Source organism: Belonocnema kinseyi, chromosome 6 (genome assembly GCF_010883055.1).
Source record: "Belonocnema kinseyi isolate 2016_QV_RU_SX_M_011 chromosome 6, B_treatae_v1, whole genome shotgun sequence".
NCBI lineage: Eukaryota > Metazoa > Arthropoda > Insecta > Hymenoptera > Cynipidae > Belonocnema > Belonocnema kinseyi.
In genome coordinates, this window is record NC_046662.1 from 56,597,755 (window position 1) to 56,621,667 (window position 23,913).

A 23,913-nucleotide genomic window follows, 5' to 3' on the forward strand; every position below is an offset into this window, starting at 1 on the left:
ATAAGAAGCCAATGATTCTCCTCTAAAAAAATATTATGAAACCTTCGCTTTGGTCTAATATTTCCAAACAAAAACTTTCATTCCGACTCTTACGTGCCTGCTCCTATTTTTTCAACGCTAATCTCACATATTGAGTCAAGTCACATCTGATTCTCTTCCATCACTTTTTGAAGAAGCTTGTCTAAATCTCTAAAAACGAAAATAAATATGAGAGTTTTGAAAAGTCAACAGGGTCACTCGAGTAGCATTGTGTATCAAAAATTGTTCGAAAAACTGGAATTCGATTGGAATTACAAAAAAGCAAGCGATAAGTCTTTGCCTCCTTACAAGTCATTTAATTAAAAAAATTAAAGTCTTGTATATTTTTTATTATGATTTTTTCTTAAATAATGAAATATTGTTAACATTTGCAGACATTAAAATTAGCCAATAAAATAACACAAAAGAGTCAATAGTTAATAAAAAATTATTATTTGCACATCAACACACTGTTAAAAATTTAAGGTGGGACTTTTACAGAATCCGGAGATCGGAGTTGATTTTTTTTATCTAGAGTAAAAATTAATCCGTTGAGAGTAAAAAGAGTTTCATTCTGAGTTCTTTCAAAAGGTCAACTTTGGCTCATACACTCATTTTTGGTTCGCACACTCATTTTTAGTTCGCACACTCATGTTTAGTTCGCACACTCATCTTTGGCTCGCATGCTAATTTTTGACTCGTGCACTCATCTCCGGCTCGCACACTCAACTTTGGCTCGGGCACTCATTTTTGGTTCGCATACTCATCTTGGGCTCACACACTCATATTTAGCTTGCATACTCATTTTTTGTTCGCAAACTCATTTTTTGTTCGCACACTCATTTTTTGTTGGCGCACTCACCTTTGGCTCGCACACTCATTTTTGGTTCGCATACTCATCTTGGGCTTGCACACTCATCTTTAGCTCGCACACTCATCTTTCGCTCGCGCGCTCATCTTTGGCTTGTACACTCATTTTTCGCTCGCACGCTCATATTTAGCTCGCACGCTCATTTTTGGTTCGCACACTCATCTTTGGCTTACAACACTCATATTTCGCTCGTGCACTCATCTCTGTCTCGAACGCTCATCTTTTGCTCGCACACTCATGATTTATATACATACATATATACATACATACATACATACGTCATCAAATCATACACCTGAATAGCGGAGTTACTCTAACTCCGCTTTTTTAAAAGTGTATTCAACCACTTTTTAGAATTGCAAATTCTTCTCTAAGGCTGAAAAAAACATTTCCTGTTTTTTCCAAAGCTAATCGTACAGATCAATTCAGGTCAAATCCGATCATCTTCCATTACTTTTTGAAAAACGTTGTTTAAACCTCTGAAAAACGAAAATAAATACTAGACTTTTGAAAAGTCAACAAGGTCACTAGAGTATCATTGTGTACTAGGAATTATTCGAAAAATTGGAATTCTATTAGAATTACAAAAAAGCAAACGAGATAGTTGTCCTAATCGACCTAATCTATTCAAAATACAAAAGTATGCTTGATGGAAGCGATAGGACAGTTCCTCGGGCAGAAACGCAACACCAAGTGCTCTCCGGATTTCTCTAATCTCAAAGATATCGCATGTACGATTAGTTGCGGTGCTCGACGTTGCGTTGTAGAGTCGGAGACAGTATCGGTTTAAGGAAAAATTCGCCCCCAGACATTACATTTTTATTTGCCCCCCCCCTTCTTCGAAACTTTTTATATACTTTCTATAATCTATAAAATCCCCTCAAATTATATTAGTAAACATGTTAAGTAATGAAATTTTTTATTTGATATTACTTTTTTATTTTATGAGTCAATATTATATGAACTAATGATCTGTACGGACGTTTGAAGGAAAAATGAAATATTTTTCTCTCCTAATTTCCCTTCAATTGAAAAATTATTCTTAAACAGTTGTAGTCACAGAACTCGCGTACATTTGTATCAAAAAACAGATTTCTTTCGATATTGCGTGAATATAACGATTAGTGGCTATTATTAGTTTACTTGTCTATTAAAAATTATTTAAAATTTTCATCTCCATCAATTTTTTAAAATCGAAATTTCTTAATGAATTATTTAATTTCAAGATTACATTTATTTCTAAATGTTTCAAAGCATTAATGACGAAAGAACAAATTTTTATTGCAAATGATTTTTTAATATTTGGAAATGTGATTTCAAATGATTTTTAAAAATATCAAAAAATCTGCTAGAATTAAGGCGATTTTTAACAATTTTAAACGTTTTTTCAAAAAACTTTAGGAAAAATTTCGATCATTTTAAAAGATATTACAAGGTTTTAAAAAATTCTAAGAATAATTTAAAATTTCAAAAAACTGCAGACAAAATGTAGATTTTTGAAGATTTTAAAATAAGAATTTAAAAGTTTTCAAGGACTTTGAAAGGTATCAAGACATAACAATAAACTTTATTAAGATTTCTGAAAAAATTTGTGATGAATTTTTATTTTGCAAAATTACTTTTAAGAGAATATTGAAAGAGATTTTTACAATTTCAAAATATTTCCAAAAATGTGAAAAAATGATCTTGCGGATTTTAAAACATTACAGATTGATTTATTTAAAAAATGAATAATCGTTTAAAAATCGTTTAACCTTTAAAAATTCTTAGCAAGCTTCGAAATCTTTAAAAATCTACATTTTAATTCAATACTTTTCAAAACTTCTAAGCCTTGTAATATTTTTTTAAATTGTTCAAATTTTCCATCAAATTTGTTTAAAATTCAACAAATTAAATAAAAAATTGTTCAAAGTCTTATTTCAAAATCGTAAAAAATCTACATTTTGTGTGCAGTTTTGGGAAATTTTAAATTATTCTTAGAATTTTGTTTAAACTTCTTAATATCTTTTTAAATAATCGAAATTTTTTTTAAATCGTTTAAAATTGTTAAAAATCGCCTTGCAGATTTTTTGATATTTTTGAAAATCATTTGAATTCAAATTTTCAAAATAAAACATTATTTGGAATTATCTCGAGATTCCTAAGAGACTTGTTTCAACAAAAATGTGCAGGATTTTCAGGCAATTTTTTAACTTTGAAAGATTTTTGTAAATTTCACGAATAATTTAGATCAATTACAAAATATATTTTAAAATGTATCTCTCTTGGGGGAAGCGTAATCTTTCTTTTTGGTTAAAAATGCAACTTTTAATTAACCTGTGTTGGTTGATGATTGAAATTGAAAGTGAAATCTTTTTTAGTTCAACATAAATTTTTAATTTTTCATTCAGAGTTTAACTCTTTAGTTGCAAATGTAATTGTTTTGTTGAAAACTAATCTATTTTGTTAAAAATTAACCTTTTTTCATTAAGGATTCAACTATTTTGTTGAACATTTGTTTCGTTGTGGATTAAACAGTTTTTGATATAAAAGCACAATATTTTTTTTTTATCAAAAATTCATCCATTTTGTTGACGATTCAACAATTTGGTTAAAAATTAAATTTTTGTTGAAAATGCATAAATTCGGGCTAAAAAATTTAAGTATTTTGTAGAAAATTCATCTGTTTTGGTAAAAAAATTATTCCTTTTTGGCTAAAAATACAGCCGGTTGAAAATTATTATTTTTTGGTTAATAATTAAATCATTTTGTTGGTGATTCGTCTTTTTGGATAAGACAAAATGTTTTTTATTTAAAATTAAAATCTTTTCTACATGAAATATCTATTCATCTTTTTTGGTGGAAAATGAGTAGTTGAAGTTAATTTTTTCCCTGAAATACGAGAGAAATTAATATACTATTAAGATTAATTAAAATTCGTAGAATACTCTAAAGAATTTTTTCTGTAAACTTCATCAAAACATTCTAAGAATTGGTTGAAAGCCAAAGCTACGAATTTTTTGTCCAGAAAAAAAAAATGCGCAATTAAATTTCTTGTAAGAGTATGTATTTTAAGATTAAAATTCAAAACTAGTTTGGAAAGTTTCCATGAGTCAAAAACCGTTAAGCGAAAAAATTGTATCGGCGATTATAGAATCTGGGCCCTCAATCTTTCTCCCTTCTCTTTAAAATCGATTAAATAATTTTTCAAAAAGACATATCCAAAATCGGTAAAGAAATTACTTTTGTAATTTATTTTAAACATAATTTTTTATTTCGCACCACACTGGGGCACCCCTAGGCATTTGGCAACTTTTGCCTGAAAAACCGGCACTGGTTCTGGAACACTTCAAGGAATCCTTAACCGAGCGTAACTGAATCTGGCCTTGGTGTCGGGGTATCTGGGATCTTGAAATCGGTATGATTACATGTGTGCGCGAGAAGAGAGGGTGGAGAAAGAAAAGAGGGAAACAAGAGAAAAAAATTAAAAAAAGACTCGAAGGTGATCCAGAGAGAAGAGAAGAACGGGAGAGAGAGAGAGACAGAGAGGGCGATAGTTGTGCTTGCACCTGCCGATGACGTCAGGGGGGACTTCTTGTACGGACCTGTACGTTTTAGCCCCGGGGGTCCCCACTACTGTTTTAAACATAGCTTCACAATTCAGATTCCCTTTTGCTTTCTTTCTTGTTAATTTTTTTTTCTTCATTTTTTTGGTACTTCTTTCTTACTTATATAATGTATGTTGCAGGGATAAGAATGGTGTAGTAGTTCAATTTAGGTTAAAAAGATTTTTTCCGAGAAAAGGGGATCAAAGGGAATTTTATTCATTATTAAAAACTTTTTATATTATATGGGTATCTCGTAAGGATTGCACGAAATAGCCTTTTACCCAGTTTTCTATTTATTTTTGTGGTCAAATCTTTTTAAGCCTGCTTTAAAAAATTTAATTGAAATATGTTTTTTTATAGAACAATGAGTTGTTCAAAGTATTTTTCTATGATGTTTAAATCTAATTAAGTGAAATTATTATTAACGAAATAAGAAAAATTATGAAAATAACAATTTTTTAATCACGTTTTTCTGACAGGCAATGCAAAGTCATACAGTAATCAAGTACAAATTAATTACAGTTTATTAGAGGGTCCTAGCATATGTTACTCTTTAGCACATTATTTTTGACTTCCAAAATTTTGTTTCATAAACAAACTAAATAACTAGAAACTAATAAGAAAATCCAATTGTTTTTTGTCCAAAATTTTAGTTTTCTTGGATGAAAAGTAATCTATTTTATTTTTTATTGAGAATTCATCTTTTTTATTACCAATTTTATTATTTGATTAAAAAATGTTATTTTGGTTTCAAAATTCAATTATTTTGGTAGAAAATTCAACTATTCGGTTTGAAATTAAATTTTATGTTAAAAATGTATATATTTCGTTTGGAAAGTAAGCTTTTTTTTTAGAAAATCTAATAATTTGTAGGAAATGCAACTACTTGGTTAAAATTTGCAACACATAGTTAAAAAATAATATTTGGTTAAAAATTAACTTTCGCGTTGAAAATTCATATTTGCGAATTGAAAATTAAATTTTTTTTGTTAGAGAATTAATTTTGTTTCGTTTAAAAATTCAACTTTTTTTAGAAGATACAACAATTCGATAGAAAATGTAACTCCTTGATTGAAAATTAAAATGCTTAGTTCAAAATTAAATATTTGATTAAAAATTAACTTTTTCGTTGAATACTCTTATTTTTTGGTTGAAAATTAAACTGTTTTTTTTTTTTTTTTTTTAGAAAAATCCTCTTTTTGTTGACACATTCAGAAATTTTTTATAAAATGCAACAATTGGTAGAAAATGCAACTACTTGGTTGACAATTAAAATTATTAGTTCAAAATTAAATATTTGGTTAAAACTTAATTTTACCGTAGAAAGGTCATAGTTTTGTGTTGAAAATTAAACCCTTTTTTAGAAAATTTGTCTTTTTTCAATTCAAGAATTTGGTAGAAAATGCAACTAGTTGGTATAAAAATTCAAGTGCTTAGTTCAAAATTAAATATTTGCTTAGAAATTAACTTTTCCGTTGAAAATTCATAGTTTCTAGTTGAAAATTTAACTGTTTTGTAGAAAATTCGTCTTTTTGTTTTAAAAATTCTTTCTTGTCTGAAAATTCATCTCTCTGGCAAAAAATTTAAATATTTAGTTGAAAATAAGATTTTTTTGTATAATAAATTTTTATAGTTGAACATTCACATTTTCTGGTTACAAATTGAACTATTTTGTAGAAAATTCGTCTTTTTGGCTATTTTGCAAAAATTGGTTTTCTTCTTGACTGAAAAATCTTTCTTCGTAAAGATTCATGTCTTAAGTTAAAAATCGAACTATTTTGTTGAGAATTTTTTTTATGATTAGAAACTAATTTTTTTATAAAAATTCATGTTTTGGGGTTGAAAATTGAAATATTTCGTACCAAATTCGTCATTTGGTTATAAAAATTTATTTTAACTTAAACATTTCACAATTTGGTACAAAAATCAACTATTTTTTTGATAATTAACTTTTTTGTTGAATATTCATATTAATGGTTTTGTAAAAAACTTGTTGTTTTGACTTTAAAAGTCAAAAATTTGGTTCCTTTTTTTTCTTGACTGAAAAATCAATTATTTGGTTAAAAATGAACTTTGTTGTGGAAAAATCCTCTTTTTTGGTTGAAAATTAAGCATTTTTAATGGAAATATTTTTCTTTATTGACCAAACAATCTTTCTTAATTGAAACATAAATTCTTGTTGAAACTTCTTCTTGTTAGTTCAAAAATCAAACAATTTAGCAAACATTTATTATTCTTTCTTACTAAAAAAACGACTATTTTAATGAAAATTCATCATGTTTGGATGAATTCAATTTTTCATGATTTAAAACTAAAATATTTTTTTGGTTGAAATGTCAAAAATTACATTTTTTGTGTAAAATTTATATTTTTTGGTTAAACATTCAAATAAATATTTAAAAAATCATGTTATTGGTGGAAAATTCTTAATTTCATTTTTAATTCATCTCTGAGCTTTAAAATGTAACTATTTTATTGAAAAATCATCTTTTTGAGTAGAAAATTCAATTTTTTTGGTAATAAATCCAAATATTTGGTTGATAATGAACCATTTCGTTGGAAATTCAAATGTTTTGTAGAAAATTCATTTTTCTGTCCTTGAAAATTAAAGAAAATGATGGAAAAATTAACTATTTTGTTAAAACATCGTCGTTTTGAATCAGTTCAATTGCGTTTTGTTCAAAATTCAAATTTATTTGTTTGAAATATTAACCATTATATTTTTCCGTAAGAATTCATCTCTCTTGAATGAAAAATTAACTATCGGATTACAAATGAATCTGTTTTATTAAAAATACAATTTTTTAATTACAAATATTAGGGATTTTAAGTGTTTGAATTTCAATTTAAAATCAGTACCTAAATTAATTTTATTGAAAAGAATTAATTCCCCTATTTTCATCATAAATCTACTTATTTCTTCTACTTTAGAGCATTTTTATAAGTCGTTCACGAAATATTTCCTAATGTCTTGAATTTCTGTTTATGGTTCTTAAAAAATGAATCGAATCCTAGTAAAAAAGGGGAAAATAAGGAAAAGGAGAAAATTTGGTCCAAATTCTCGATTTTGGGTGTTTAAGGTGTTTTATAATATTTATGGGGGAAGGGGGAAAAGGGGGATTAGGTAAAAAAGAGAACGAACTACACGCACTACACACTCCTGTTACTCTTGTGCGAATATTATTTATATGCTAATGAAACGCCCGAGCTCCCGAGAAAGTCAGAGTCAGGAGTGAAGGAGGCTCGCAAAAAGACAGGAATTGGAAAGAGGATGTTAAAGGAATGGACGAATAATTTAGAGCAGTGAGTTAGACTTCTTGTGTTGCGAAACAAAAAAAAAGAAGCGAAAAATGAAGGCGATTTTTAGCTGTCAAATTTAGAGTAGAGAAATGGATTTTTTTATAAATGTAAATGCTAATTTTGCAAAAAGTATTCTGATCTTGCGGCTCTTTTTAGTTAGAGCAGGATGCCAATTTATCGCATATAGGACTATTACACAATAATCAATTTTGCAAGTTTTTTTTATGAGAGGAGCATCCATAAAGTAACGAATTAAAAGCAGTCTTCAGCACTTGTTTTTGGTGCAGAAAAAATTATCCGATCGAATGTAGAGCCAAAGCAAGACCCAATTAATTATGATTCGATGGCAACATTAGGAACCGGTTACTTGAATCTATTCGGAAGAATGACCAGACAAGATGGTTCACTTCCAGTGTTTCATGCAAGTAACTCTTTATGTCGTGGGATAAAAAAGATTTTCATGATAAGAAAAATTACGAGGGTTTAATACTCCAGTCATCATAGGAAAATTATACAAAACAAATTAAAATGAATTAAAATAAAAGCTTAATTAACCTACTACGGATGACTAAGTACACAAAACTCAAAAAATAATTACCGGTCATTTCCTATTTTTCATTGATCACTCACATTTTCTAAATTCAACCTATCAAAAATAAAAAATTTATAATGGGAATTACTAAAAAATAATTTATAAATTCGTGAGTTCGATGCAGAACAATTCAAAATTTGATAGGATTGTAAAATTAAATCAAAACAAATTTAAGAGCCTTCAACTTCGAAAAATTCAAATTTAAAACTTTCAAAAATAGTCAATGCACAGTTAAATACAAGAAATTTGAGTACAGCAAAAGTTAAATCATCTTATCTGTAAAAATATAATCTAAAATTATTTAAGTTTGAATAACATTTTGTTTAGATTTGAAATTATTAATGATTTGAGTTGTAGGTTAATTGTAATTTTAAATGAAGGAAATTTAACATTTAAACCAATTTTTACTGCTTCGAATTAAAATTGTTCAATTTAAAATTTCCAAAGCTTTGATACTAAATTTTTCGATTTTTAATATTTAAATTGGCAAATGTTTGAGGATTACAAGGCTTTTTAATTAGGGATCAAAAAATTTTGCTACCAATTTACAATGAAATTTTAAAATTTAGAAGAATTTGATTGAATATTAATAAATTATTCAATTTCAAAGGTTTAATTAAAACGTGTCCAATTTATTATGTATCCATCTTTTTTTTCTTATATTAACACATTTTTATTTAAAATTAAAATCTTTTTTTTGGCTTAAATATCAAATATAAAATAGTCTGGTAAAAACGACTATTTTCTGGTTGAAAATTCAACCGTTTTGTACATAATTCGTCCCTTTGGTTTCAGAATTCAACAATTTGGTAGAAAATTCAACTTTTGTGGACAATTTTTGGGAGTTCCCGGTTCATTTATTTTGCGAAAAGTTGCAAAATAAATTAATTTTAAAAGAAAATGATCAATCTTCAGCTAGAATAGTAGAGTTTTAAGCCAAGCAGATGAATATTCAATTAAAATGATAAATATTTAATTAAAATACTTGAATTTTTACCAAAAAGATTAATTTTCAAACAAAAGATTAATTTTTTGCCAAAAAGTACCATTTTTCACAAAATCACGAATTTTAACAAAATAGTTGAATTTTCAATCAAAGGAGATAAAATATCAACCGAATGGTTGAATTTTGAACTAGGAAAAAGAAATCAATTTTCAACAGAAAATGGAATAATTACATTTTCAGTAAAAAAATTAATTTTCATCTTAACTGATGAATTTTCAACTAAAATGATTAATCCACAACTGCAATAGTTGAGTTAAAAAAAAAGAATTATCAACTAAAACAATGAATCTTCAACTGAAATAGTTAAACGATAAAAAAAATTAATGAATAATATAAATTTTTAAGCGAAAATTAAATATTGAAGATTTAAGTTACGAAAATCAATGTTCACAAAAAAAAATTTAACTAAGAAATATCATTTTTCAACCGAAAATTGATTAAGTAAATTTATATTAAAAAAAAAATGTTTATCCCAAAAAATGATCTTTTAACTAAAAATATAAAATTTTTAAGTGGAATAGTATTTTCATTTTCAGCATAAGAAAAAAGTTAGTTTCAACCAAAAAAGGAATAAATTTTGAACAAAATAGTTAAATGTTCGTTAAAAAACTTCCTTTTCATTCAAAGAAAAAACAAATTTTCAATCAAATAGCTTATTTTCCAACCAAATATATGAATTTTTATTTCAAATGATGAATCATCAATCAGAAAAATAATTTTCAACAAAAGAGTTGATTTTTCAACCAAGTAAAATTATTTCTAACTTAAAACATGAATTTTTACCTTAAATGATATTAAACAGGAGCTGAACTATCTAAGGAAAAAAATCAGTTGCTACAAAAGTTTATTTTTAACAAAATACGTAAATTTTTAACGAAATAAATAAATTTTCAATTTAAAACGACAAATTTACATCCAAAGTGTTAAATTTTGAATTAAAAAGAGTCCATTTTCTACGAAAAATGCGACGGTTACATTTTCAGTTGAACAATATCAACTTTCAACCAAACTGATCAATTTTCAACTAAAATGAAGAATCTTTAAGTGGAATTGTAGAAATTTATATCTACAAAAAAATTTCCATCATTATTATGAATTTTCTGCAAAAATAAGAATTTTTCACAAAATAGAAGAATTAAAACAAAAATTTAATTTTTAAATAAAAAAATATAAAAATTCGAATTATAATGAAATAGCAGAATTTCATGTCCAAAATCTAATTCTTAACAACAAAATCAGGTTTTCAGAAAATAGTTAATTTTTATACTGGACAATTTAAATTTTTAGTTGACAAAATTGATTTTGAACAAAGTAGTTACATTTTTAAAAAGAGATGAATTTTCAATTGAAATTATGAATCTTCCAGCAACAAAAAAATTGTTTTAAATAACAGAATTTATCTTTTAATAGCCAGTAGTTTAATTTTCAAGAAAAAAATGTAAATTCCCAACACAAAAGGTTTAAAAGCATTATATTATAATTCAGAAATATTTTCTCTTGGAAATAATACTTTTACACTCAAAAATACTTGCAAGTACTTTTTTTCTGAAATCTAGAAGAAGAAACTTTTTAATTGTGACGAATTTTGACATGTAGCAAGGATTTTTTAAACTCCTTTCTTCTAAATCCCTGTTTTAATTCTTTTTAAAAATTCTCGTTACATGTTCAAAATTCCCGATGCCAAGTGAAATTATAAATAAAGTCTTAAAATAAAAATTATAATTATGTTTACTCATATGTCCAGCATTTGTAAATAAAGTAGAAATCACTTCTCTAAATCGACCAAAATTATTCAAATATTTTGAATTTTACTGCGATCAGAAGTAAGTTCCCAGTTTCCCGGTCAAGCCACCTCCCTGCAATCAGCGAAGTAGTTCAAACAATAGTTTTTAAGGAAAAGTAAAGAAATAGTGACTTTAGCAAAAAATTGTGAGAAACAGTGTATTTAGTGTCACTTTTTTCAAAATAGAGTAGCAAAATAGTGTAATCGCTCAAAAAAAGTGTCAAACTGAGTCAATAGTCTAGTAGTATGAATCCGAGGCCTGAACTTTCCTATTTTGGAAGAGAAAATCTCAAATAAAAATGTAAAATCACGTAAAATCTTATCCAGCATGAACAATATTTCCCTCTGAAAGGTAGATGGAAGACGAAGAATAAAAGGACGAGTCAAATAGCCAATCAAGTATTATCCAAGGTAGGCACAAAAACCTTCAAGTGTACCTTCCAAATCTCACGATTTCCCTCTCCCGAAAGATGAAAATGTCACAAAGTCAGGAGAGTTTACAATCGAGGAAATTATTCAACGGCACGAGCGGTTCCTACAGGTTGTTGTTTAGGCACGTACTAAACTTCACCTGCTGAGACCTTGCAGCAAGTGAAAACAAATAGCTTGAATGTACCTGTCCGTTTAGGGCCCACGAAACGGGCGTCATTTACCAGTTTGCGAGAGGGGAAGTAAAAGCAGAAAGAGAAAAAGAAAGAGGGATCATGAAACACCCCAGTTAGACTGTTAGAGCTCCAAGGGCCCACCCCAATCAGGACCCTAACAACAGTCCCTCTTTCGACCCCAGCAGGTTTCTCCTGCTCAGGTGGATGCTGGACTACCACTACCCAAATATTCTGAGTGCATTTACTTTTGGTTTAGGTTTACAATTTAGCTTAAAGCCTTAAAGTTGTAGGATTCATGGTCGAAAGCGTTTTCTCAATTTGGAATTTTCTATGTACACAAAATTCTCCAGCCTTATTCAACGCAAGCTGATGGCTCTTTTCGAGTAGTCGAAATTCTTGATCCCTTCTCTGAACTCAATATATCTCAATTATTTACTCGTTGAATCGTAAAATAAATATTAACTTAACGAAAAATATTTGCCAGGTTGTTCAAAGTCGTCTTTTCGAATCTTTCACGCAAATATCAACCATTACACAATGATATAGAAAAAAAATTGCAAAACAAACACTTCTTCGACCGATGATTGTCAATATAACGCATTGAAGATTTATTCTGTCTTACGATCCACACACGAAGTAAAATAATTTTAAAGTTATAAATTTGCTCGTAGTATTGGAAGGACAGGAAGAGAATAACAAGTCAAAAATACATGAAGACCGATATGTAATGAATTAATGAATTAATATTTAAAATTTCGCAATGTAAATTAACAGAAATATTATGAAATTTATTTATCAAAATAGATCCAATAATGCGACGTCCGTATGTGTTTTTTTCAGTAGCTAAAATCACTTTAGATAATTATTTATTGAAAACGAAAGACGTGGATTCCATTGAAAGCTTCTCTGGTGTTATTTATCAAATTAAATGTAAAGGTGCAATAAAGTATATATAGGTGAACATGGCCGGAGAATAAGAAACAGAATTGCCGAACACAAAAAAATTTGAAATTGGGAATTCAAACACTGATTTATCACAACATTCATGTCATTTTGATCAATTTTTTATGTTGATTTTAAAAACATACAAATTTTAGCTAGAGAAAAAAACACATATCAACGTCGCATTAATGAATCTATTTTTACAAATAAATTTCTAATATTTCTGTTGATTTACATCTGGAAAAATTTAAACATTAATAAAATTTATCAAAGTATTTCAAAATAATTCACTTTTTTATCTACAAAGAAATTATTCTTAAATTCTTAATTTGAACTACATATCGGTCTTTATGTAGTTTTGACTTGTCATTCTCTGTTTGTCCTTTCAATACTACGACCAAATCCATAGCTTTAAAATGTAGTTTTATAGCAATAGAAGTCTAATTTTTTTGTTTTTCAGACATCTAATTAGTGTTTTTTTTATAAAAATGACTATGACAAAAATGGAAAAATGGATACTTTTTTTTAAAGGAATGTCACACATTTGACATTGATGATGATGTCAAAAATTGTACTCCGAAATGATTCTGTTTGTTTAGTCTAAAACTCATCTTATTCAGCTATTTATTTAAATTTTGTGTCAAACTCGAAATTATGTTCTTTCTATTTATACTATCACTAAATTTATAATATTGTTTATTCAGATATTAAATTTTGACCAGCTTGGAAAATTAGATTTTTTGAAATAGAAAAAAAATCTGTCAAGCCTCTGAATCACTTGAGAGATAAAAAAAAGTGTAAACAGTGTCACAAATTTGTAAATATAGGGTTCAAATTTAAAAGTATCTAATGAAAAATTAACTAATTTAAAAAGATTTTCTTCATTTTTAAGTTGTTTTTGTTAAATTAAAAAAAATTATGTTAAAAAAACTATTTCTTTAATTCAAGATACATATGTTCTTGAGTGAAAACTCTCACATTCAATTTCAGAACAAAAAATATTAGTTTTTAATCTTTCAAAGAAGATTGACAAAATGTTAAATTAAAAGTACTTAATACTGAACAATATCAAATTCAAATAGTGAAAATTTCCATGAATTTAAAAATAAATTTTGTCAATCTCGCATAAATAGTGTTACAAATTTTAAATAATAATGTGAAAATAGTGCAATCAATTTTTCAAGTAATAAAAATTAACATTAATGTTTATTTAAAATGTTATTCTTTAATCTATAAGTTATTGACATTCCTCTTTATTTATCTTTCTGATTGAAAAGTCTACATTACATTTTTCGTTAAGAAATCGTCTTTTTTATTTAAAAACCTTATTAATTGGTTCAAAATAGAATCTACTTTGTAAAAAATTCCACAATTTTATGAATAAGTCATACTTTTTCGTGCAAATTCAACTGTTTCGTTGAAAATTAATTATTTTTGCTTGATAATCGAATAATCTAATTGCAATTTTCTTTCTATCTTGGCTATAAAATTTTTTTGGTCATCTTTTTGGATAAAAAATTTATATCTTTCTGTAGAAATTTAATCTTTTTTGGTTTAAAATTCAACTGTATTGCATAGCAAATTCGTATCTCCGGCCCAAAAATTCAACAGTTTTAAAGAAATTTGATCTATATGGCTGAAAAATAATTTATTTTGTTCAAAATTCCTCTTTGTTGGTTACACATATCTGTTATTCACTCCAAATTAACATACTTTTTGTTGAAATATCAACTATTATTTTTTAAACAAATAATTTTTAACGGAAAATTAAATTATTTCGTTGAATATTTCACTATTTTGTAGAAAACCCCTAAAAAAGGATATTTTTTAGATATTAGATTAAAATTTTTTAAAAAATAACGCATAACAAAATTGCAGTGCTTGATTTCAATTTGTGAAATTGTACAATTTTAAGCCTTTCAACTAGTAATTGTTTTTTTTCTTTTAATTTAGAATTTTCCATATTTTGAAACATTTACAAATAAAAAAGAATTCACTTTCAATTCCTAGTCTAGTTCTAAAATTTTCTCATTTTCAGGATTTAAATTTAAGAAATTATTGTCTTAATTTTTTATTCTCTTTGATTTATTCTATAGGCATTGAATTCAAAATTGTTTAATTATAAATCCTTTTTTAAAAAGTTGTACATTTAACAATCTGAAATTATTAAATTTAAAACTGACTATGAAGACTTTCAACATTAAATTTTGCAGTAAGTTTTGCAATTTTGAATCATTTGTTAGTGAAATTATCGTTATTTTGAAATTGGAAACATGAAAAAAATTAGAAAATTTGAATAAAATATTTTTGCATTTAAGCTTCTCGTCGTTGATTTTAAATCAAAAGTACAGAAATTTTAAATATGATAACTATATCATCAATAAGTATGACATCATGGATTTTCAAGAGATATTCAAAGTGATTGGATAGGTTTTTTTTTACTACAAAATTTAGATTTTGTAAAAAAAATCACAGTATCACCGTTAAAATTGGAAGAATTTTAAATATTGTGAACCCTTAAATGTTAATTATTCCAAAAACTTAAACAATGATATGCTCTCTAATTACAAATTTTCAAAATGAATATCTTGAAAATGAATAATAAACTACTTCCCTACAGGATCTTGCACGGAAATGCAATTATTGTTGAAGTCAATAATTAAATTAACATACAAATTCCTTTTCCAGAGAATTCTCATTAAGAGTGCTCGCCACAAAAAAACATACTGAAATCTCATGGTGATTACAGAACAACTAAAAAACAAAATTTTTCAAGCCACCTTTCTCTCAGCAATTTCCAATAACCCCCTTTTCAGGATAGCTATCATCCCCTTTAATGATATTCTGATAGGCAATAAGTTTTGATCCTCCCTTCCGAATTCTGAGTCTAATTTCTAATACAATTAGGTTCCTCCGATCTATTACTCTACTCCACTTCAAGGAACAGGTTGAAATGAGAAGAAAAAAAACCCCATGGGGTCTGAAAACAGGTAGGAGATTCTTTCCGATTAGATCGGAAGAAAAAAAGGATTGACTGGAAAAATAATGAGGGTAGCCACTCTATCTTACCGTAGATTTTTTCATGGATACGAATGCTGATTTTTGACCAAGGGATGAGCTATTTCTGGTTGAAGAAAACCATTCGAGCATTTTAGTAAATGGTGAAGAAGTTTTTAGACAAGGGACGATTGGACCCCATAGGGTTGGAGCCGACGTCCTTAAGTGGAAGAAAAAACAGTTTCAAGACACACTTAACGACTTTCTATTCAGGGGGTGCCTGAAGAAATGTTCGAATTTCTCGACCTAACCTACGATTTCCAGACGTGTGTCTGGAATCTGGACCTCACAAAGATTTCCAGACCTTGACGATGCGGAAACAAAAGACGTGCATGGATTCATATTTCAATGTTACGAGAAACAGAGAAGCTCCTTTTGCAGGAAAGTTACGAGCGAAAGTTTTTTGCTACTGCACTTTCTTTGAACAAGATAATTTTTATTTTATGTGTAAAATAGTTGAACATCTGAGATTTTGAGTGTATTACTCATTTTTCTCTTAAAAAAAACAAAGCAAAAAATGTATGGTTTGATAAATGCTATTGTAGAAAATACTGCTAAAAAGTGGATTTCAAAAATAATTAAATTAAAAACAATCAAACTTTTATACATTTTTACTTGAATTTTGGATTGAACAGTAAAGAATTTAAGTTCATAACGTTATTGGGTTTCTTTATTTTCGAAATATTTATAAAATATTGTAAAACTTCACTCTGGATTGGCAAGAATTAATATTAACTAATACAAAAACAAAAAAGAGCCAAATGATAATCAAAAATACTTATGAATTGTAAATCAATATTTATCCACTTCTTAGAACTGTAATATTTTCACTAAGATTGAAAAAAAATTCAAAGGAATAAAAATTATCAGTTAAAAAAATCAAGTTGTTTAGTCGTTTAGTCTTAGTGTCTACCCAATGGTTAATTTCCCGGTCAAGTTAAAACAGTTCAAAAGATCAGGATGAATTTAAACGATTTTAAAAAATGTCAAGAGATTTGTGAACAATCGAAAAGATGTCAAAAATTTCTCTTCTGAAAAGGGAATTTTCTTGGTAAATTTAAAAAAGAATCATAATTGTGATTTAGAACAAAAAATAATCTTAGTCCTAAGACCTAACCATTACAATTCTGATTTGGAACAGAAAGTTTCATTAAAGAATTATAACTCTGAATTCAAAACTTTATTTTTTTAAAACCCTTTCTGATAAATCAAAATCAAAATTATTTCATAAAATTCCAATTTAACGTCAAAAATGTTCCATTCTAAGTTAAATAAAAATTCTTTACGAAATGTCCCCGTCCTAAAGTCTAAATTATAATTCCATACTAAATCCTCTGTTCCAAAATGAAAATCATCATTCTTTACATAAGTTCCCTGTTCCCAAGTCACAATTACATTTATTTAAAAAAATTCCTTATTCCAAGTAAGAATTTCACTTATTTACAATATTTTCTATAATAGTAATAAAATTACCTATTTAAATTAATAAAATTGAGAACAGGCATAGGGAAATTTTAAATTCTGGCCGATTTTTATTTGAAAAAGAAAATAATTTTCAAATTCAAAAAATTCTAATTCGGATGAAACATTTTTCAAAATCTTACGAAGTATGAGTTGAAAAAATAATTTTTTTCTTTGTAAATTTTTGTAGCTCGAAATTATGATTTGTTTACAAAATGCACTATAACAAGTCACAACTACATTTATAAAAAATTTCTTCAAAGTAAAATTATAACTCTTTACGAAATTTCCTGCGTGAAACTCAAAATTATAATTCTTTACGGAATTCCTCTGACCCAATTGTCAAAATTATAATTTTTAAAATAAAATTGTCTGTCCCGAAGTAACGATTAAAATTCTGTTCAAAAATGTCGTGTTTCAAGTCAGGATAATTCTCTGTTCCAAGGCAGAATCAATTAATGTTAAGAAATTTATGAACCTACTTTTAATTTGCATATTAGTTAGTACATTCGAGAAAAAATTCCGGTCATTAATTGCACATAAAGGATTACTGAAAATTTTAGTAGAAAGTTTACACCTGAAGTCAATTGCAATATTTTAATAAAAATTGCAATGAGATCTCACCCCAACTTATAGTTCAATATTGCGGAAGAAATATTATTTAATTTTTTAACCACTTTCTACTTCAATTCACTTTATATTTAGTTCACGGATTACTAAATCAAAGGAAAGGATTCTCAGATTCATTTTAAAATTAATTAAAGTGAGTATTTCTCCTTGAAGCACAAAAAACTTTATTGTTTAATTTACGAAAAATACTCCTTCTTCAGTGTACATCTGTACAAAGAAAAAATAGAAATACTTTTCAACTGCAACAATCTAAATTCCATCCATTACCAATTAAGCACACATGAGTTTTAATTACAGAACTGATAACAAACTAAAAAAAATAGCAAGACATTCTACCCTTCCCTTAAAAAATAAAACATTTCAATTAAACAAAAAAAATGCCTGCTCACAACTGTAAAGAATCACCCCAACCCCTAAAGACCTCAAAAAAAATCATAAACACCATATGGGCTCGCAAACTCCTCTCATTCACCATACATTCACAAGTGCACCATTGATCGTTTCACCCATCTACTTTTTCAAATGCTACCGCGAGACAAGAAACCACATCGCGTGATATCTCCTCCTTTTTTTTCAGACCCTTAAAATACTCGATTGCACCACTGCTCTGCTTTCATTGCATCGATGATCCGTAATCGTGTCGCAACAGGTTTCGACCTGCTCGAGCAGGAAAACGAGAAACGAAACCGGCTCATGTAGTTAGCGAAAGAAGGAGAAGAACCACCCCTACGATTCTCAAGCAGAGTAAAGAAGAAGAAGAAGGTCTAAAAAGTCTAAATAACGAAGATCTAAAATACACATACAAGAACGTTTCGCAAAGCTGAAGACATTTCGAAATAGGAGATGTCCTATCCATTGGTTCATTGTTGCGCGGCGAGAGGGGGATCCTACGCTGGGGATCCTAGTTTCTTCAAGCGGGGGTGTGTTGGGGTGTATGAAGGTGGACAGGGTGTAAATGGGTTGGGTTCGGGCCTCCAAGAGAACGGCAGATGGTCGGCGTGGACCTCGACGTGGGAAGCTCCGAATTCTCCAAGTTCCCACAGCCAGAGTGCACCTGCCTTCCCCACTCTTGCACCCTGTCATGGTGGCTGCGTCTATATAAGCACCGGGGTTGCACTTCCAACCATCATTCGCTCACTAGCGCTTGTACCCAAATCATTTCCAAAAAGTTCCACTAAACTTTTTACTAAACGTGTTTCTGAAACTCAATTAAGTTTTCGAAAAAATCACGTGTATTCTACAGCAAGTAGTATACCAGTTCAGTTTGAGTTTCGCGTTCAGTGTCTTTGATTGTGTGACGCAAGTTCAAAATGGCCGCCACCATGACCATTAGCCACGTGCTTGACTGCGAGAACGAGTTGAACGAAAACATCTACAACATGAAGATGATGGGAGGCAACAACAAGTCATCGACTAGCCGCAAGGTTAGGAAGATCCTGAAACCACTCATCAAACTTTTGAAGAAGAGGACCAATTCGTGCAAAAAGTTTCTGAAGAATCAGAAGGCAGTGCCTCAGTGCCAGGTCTACACCGAGGAAGTTGACAACCAGAACAACTGCAATGAGGCTTTGGAACAGAGACTTCTTGCTGACTTGGAGAACGCTGAAGAAGGAGCAGCTATCACTGTTTGTTTGGATGGACAGATGACTGTCGTGCCTGTTGTTCCTGGGCAGTGTTATGTGCCAGTTCATTTCGCACATACTTGCGCTGGGGATTTCTACTGGACCACCTTGGCTTTGAACGACTGTGACCTCTTCTACAAGGAAAGGGCCTTTTCTCAAAACCAACTACCTGAGATGCAAGTGGCCTGATTACTGAAACGATCATGCTGCCTGGAAGGTGGGAACGGATCTACCTCAGTGAACCTGGTTCCTGATAACTTGTCTGGTGACAAGTCGTGACTGACAGCTGTCTTTGGTGACAGCTAGCTGACAATTACTCAACTGACAATTGTTTTTGTCAAGCCCTAAGAAGAGGCTCCTCGTTCGAAAAGATTCCAAGGTATGTCGGAACTACGAGGATGCTGTCAATGTGACATCGTGAGCAGTATATTGTATTTGGATAGGGCACTTTTAAACTGTGATCGATAGTTCGATAAGTAGAGTTTTTAGCTTTTTTATTCTTGAAAATGTTTGTTACTCAAATCGAACAAGAGTTCATGACAGGGTATAGAGATTTTGAATGTTTGGAGAGAAGGAAAAGTAGACTAACTTGAGAGAGATTTTATATTTTTTTTGAAGATTTTTGGGGTGATTATTGTATCTTTTAATCCCTCATTGTGATACTTGTACCTACGATATTTAACATTTACTGATGTTATATGTGATACTGGCTTTAATCTGATCGACTTCGGTCGAAAGGAATTTCACGTCTTCCAATTTATGTGAAAAATAAATTTATATTATGCTAAACCATGATTTATTCTTATGTTATCCCTCATCCTTCCTTAGAATAAGTTGCGTGCGATTATCTATGATTTTTAATATTTCGAATATTTTTCAAAATTCAATTTTTAATTCTGATTTTTTTCTTGAATTTTGCGCTTTTACTTAGAATTTAAGTCTTAGCAGAGCAAGCCTCAAGACCAGGACGGAACAGTAAGTATAAAATAACATTATTATCTTCAAAATGAAATTCAAGTTTTCTATTAAATTCTCTTTACCTTTCTTGAAAATAAATTACAAGTTGCAAAATAAGCAATGATTCTTAATTATTACTTCTTTGCTGAAACAATTTATCTTGATTTTCTTAAATTTGAAAGAATGCGGAAGTACAGTCTTTGAAGCTCATTTTTTGGCAAGTAAATCTAAATTGATGCACCTGCAAAGGCCTCTTAAAATCGTGTTCACTTTCAAGCCAAGCGAATATCCGCCAAAGGTTCATTGCTGAAAGGGCCATTCATACCTGAGTGCTTTGAAAACGTTTTTCAAGTCTTTTCAGTTTCCTTGAGTATTTAGAAGGACCTGAAAATTCTCACGAGAATTCCGACGTCGACATTGTCTAGGAAAATTTGGTCCAGGTACCTGTCGGCATTCCAATGGAATAATAGAAAACATTTTCTTAGGATCTTTACCAGGAAAAACATACCTCATTGAGAAGGTCGCGGAAAAAATGCTAGGAGGCTCAAATTCCAATTTTCTTTGGTATGCCATTCAAAGTCCCCAATTTACGACATCATTAACATTTTTCAATAAATACAAATACAGTCTTTTAAAGCTAAACATTGCATTATCATTTGATAATTCTTTAATTGCTACAAATATCTTGATTACTTTGCCTTGATTCATATTTTTGAATTATTTCTTTTTAAAGTATTAACAAATAAATGATAAAAGGATTTGAACCCATTGTTTTTAAATATTTCAATTCGTCGAATGATTAAAACCGTCAATTATTGGATGAATAAATAGAGCTACAATGAATAAACAATCAAAACAAATTATCCGTTAAAGAATTAATCAAAATGCGGATATGATTGAATATTTTGCGATCGCTAACTTCCGATACCCACTTCTATTAATTAATTTTGCAACCTATTACTTGTTTTTTGATCGTTTTAAATATTTTATTTGAAATTATTTAATTAACCATTGACTGATTTAACCCTTTTTCTTTGTTTGGCATTCGTAGGGTGGCCACTTCTATCACCGGAAATAATTCCCGGTCATTTCCCCTTTTTACCCGGCTACTGAAACTAAAACTTTTGTACGATTTTTGTATTTGACATATTTTTAATTCAATCGTTTAATAATGAACCAGTTATAATGAAAACTTTCTAATTAATAGGTTTAATTATTTTAATTATAATATTTCACAATGAAAAATTCAAAACGATAGAGATCAATTTCACAAACATCAATTATGCAAGCGGCGTTAAAATTCTTTTGAAGTCGAAATATATTAGAAAATAATTAAGTTTTTAATTAAATAACTAAATTTCAATCAAAATAGTTGAATTTTCAAACCTAAAAAATCGAGCTTCAACTAAAAATAATAAAATTTTTGTTAAAATCATAGAATTTTCAAGCTGAAAGACGAATTTTTTATTGCCACTTAAATTATTAACCTAAAAAGGTAAACGTTCAACAAGATATATGAATTTTAAATAAAACAAGTAAAAATCCAACAACTACTAGTTGCATTTTCAACCGAATAATTGAATTTTCATTTTAGAAAGACAAATTTTTTAAAACACAGTTGAATTGCCTACCTGCGAACGAGAATTTTTAACAACAAACAATCATTTCCAACCAATTAATATTAAACCATATAGTTGAATTAAAAAAATTCCAAACAAACAGTTGCACTTACAAACATATAATTTAACTTCCAATCAAAAGAGATGAATTTGTAAAAAAATAGTTGAATTTTCCACCAAACAGTTAAATTTTTGAGCCAAAAAGATGAATTTTGTAGAAGACAGTTAAGTTTTAAATAAAAGGTTAATTTTTAACTAAAAAATATGACTTCTTCCATTAAAGATTATATTTTTATCCAAACAGACAAATTTGGAAAATTGAACAAAATACTTGTCTTTTTCAATAAAAAAGTATGACTTTTTAATAAAATAATTGAATTTTCTTATCAAAAAGACGACTTTTTAAATAAAATAATTTACTTTTAAACTCGAAGAGATAAATTTTGAACAAGAAAGTTAATTTTGAATTGAGAGGAATAAGTTTAACCGAATAGCTGAATTAAGAAAAATTGATTTTCAAGGAAACAGTTCCATTTACCACCAGATAGTTGAATTTTAAATCAAAAGAGATGAATGTTTAACAAAATAATCAAATTTTTCACCAAGCGGTTGAATTTTCAAGCCAAAAAGATGCACTTTAAACAAAAAAGTTGAATTTTTAACCAATAAAAATCAATTTTCTACCGAACTTGCCAATCAGTTCAATTTTTGAGCAAGCTAGTCAATTTTAAAGCCAAAAAGGTTTTTTTTAGAAGACAGTTGAATTTTCAACAAAAAAGTACATTCTCAATTAAGTAAGATGACTTTTCCACAATAAAAGATTAAGTTTTTACTTATAAAGACGAATATGATGAATTTCACAAAATAGCTGAATTTTCAGCCAAAGAGCATTAGTTTTTAAAGAAAATAGCTGCTGAATTTTTAACAAAATATTTATATTTATAATAAAATAGTTCAATTTTTATATAAAAAAATGAATTTTGTATGAAATAGTTTACTTTTAAACCCGAGAAAATACATTTTCAAGAAAGAAGGTTAATTTTTGATTAAGCAAGATAAGTTTTCAACAAAATAGTTGAATTTGAAATTTTTCACTAAGCAGTTAAATTATCAAGCCAAAAAGGCACACTTTTTAAAGACAGTTGAATTTTTAACGAAAAAAAATTCCATTTACAATGAAGAAAGGTGAATTTTTAATCACAAACCAAGCCTATTATATAACATAAAAGTTGATTTTTCTACCGAAACAAACGAAAATGTGAATCTTTGACAAAAAATGTAATTTTCAATAAAACTTACCAAAAAGTTAAATTAAACAAAAATTAATTATCAATAAAACAGTTGAATTTAGAAGAAAATCCTTAAACTTGCAATCAAAAGACACCGATTTTTAACAAAATAGTTGAATTTTTCATTATACCTTTGAATTTTTAAGCCAAAAGGCTCTTTTTTGGAAGACAGTTGTATTTTTTTACAAAACAGTTCATTTTAAACCAAGGAAGATGAACTTTTAACAAAAATGACTTTCCTACCATAAAAATTAATTTTCTACTCAAACGAATCTGATATAAATTTAACAATGTAGTTTAATTTTCAGATACATATATAGACTTTATAATAAAATAGCTAAATTAAAAAAAAAATAATTTGGTTCTATTAATTCAGTTCACGTATAAGCAAAAAAACTAGAAAAAGGGGGAAAAGGGAATCCTTAAAAAAGGGGGAAAATAGAGTGCAAATAAAATTTAATACGTTACCTTTTTTTATTTTATAAATATTTCTACAAATATTTTTTAACTAATAAGAGCGCTTTATGATGTTGCTGTTGTTGAAATTAAATGTAAATATTATTATTTTATGAAT

The 23,913-nt window shown here is 28.3% G+C and overlaps 2 protein-coding genes across 7 annotated transcripts in view; one reads left to right on the top strand and one right to left on the bottom strand.

The window, feature by feature from the left end:
• LOC117174057 (tubulin polyglutamylase TTLL4-like) overlaps positions 1-23,913 on the bottom strand; it is a 754,936-nt gene that overhangs the window by 554,177 nt on the left and 176,846 nt on the right. The window lies entirely within an intron of this gene.
• LOC117174060 (enhancer of split malpha protein-like) lies at positions 19,013-20,263 on the top strand. Its single transcript, XM_033362723.1, has one exon. It carries the CDS (start codon positions 19,163-19,165, stop codon positions 19,661-19,663), a length of 501 nt encoding a protein of 166 aa, XP_033218614.1. The 5' UTR covers positions 19,013-19,162; the 3' UTR covers positions 19,664-20,263.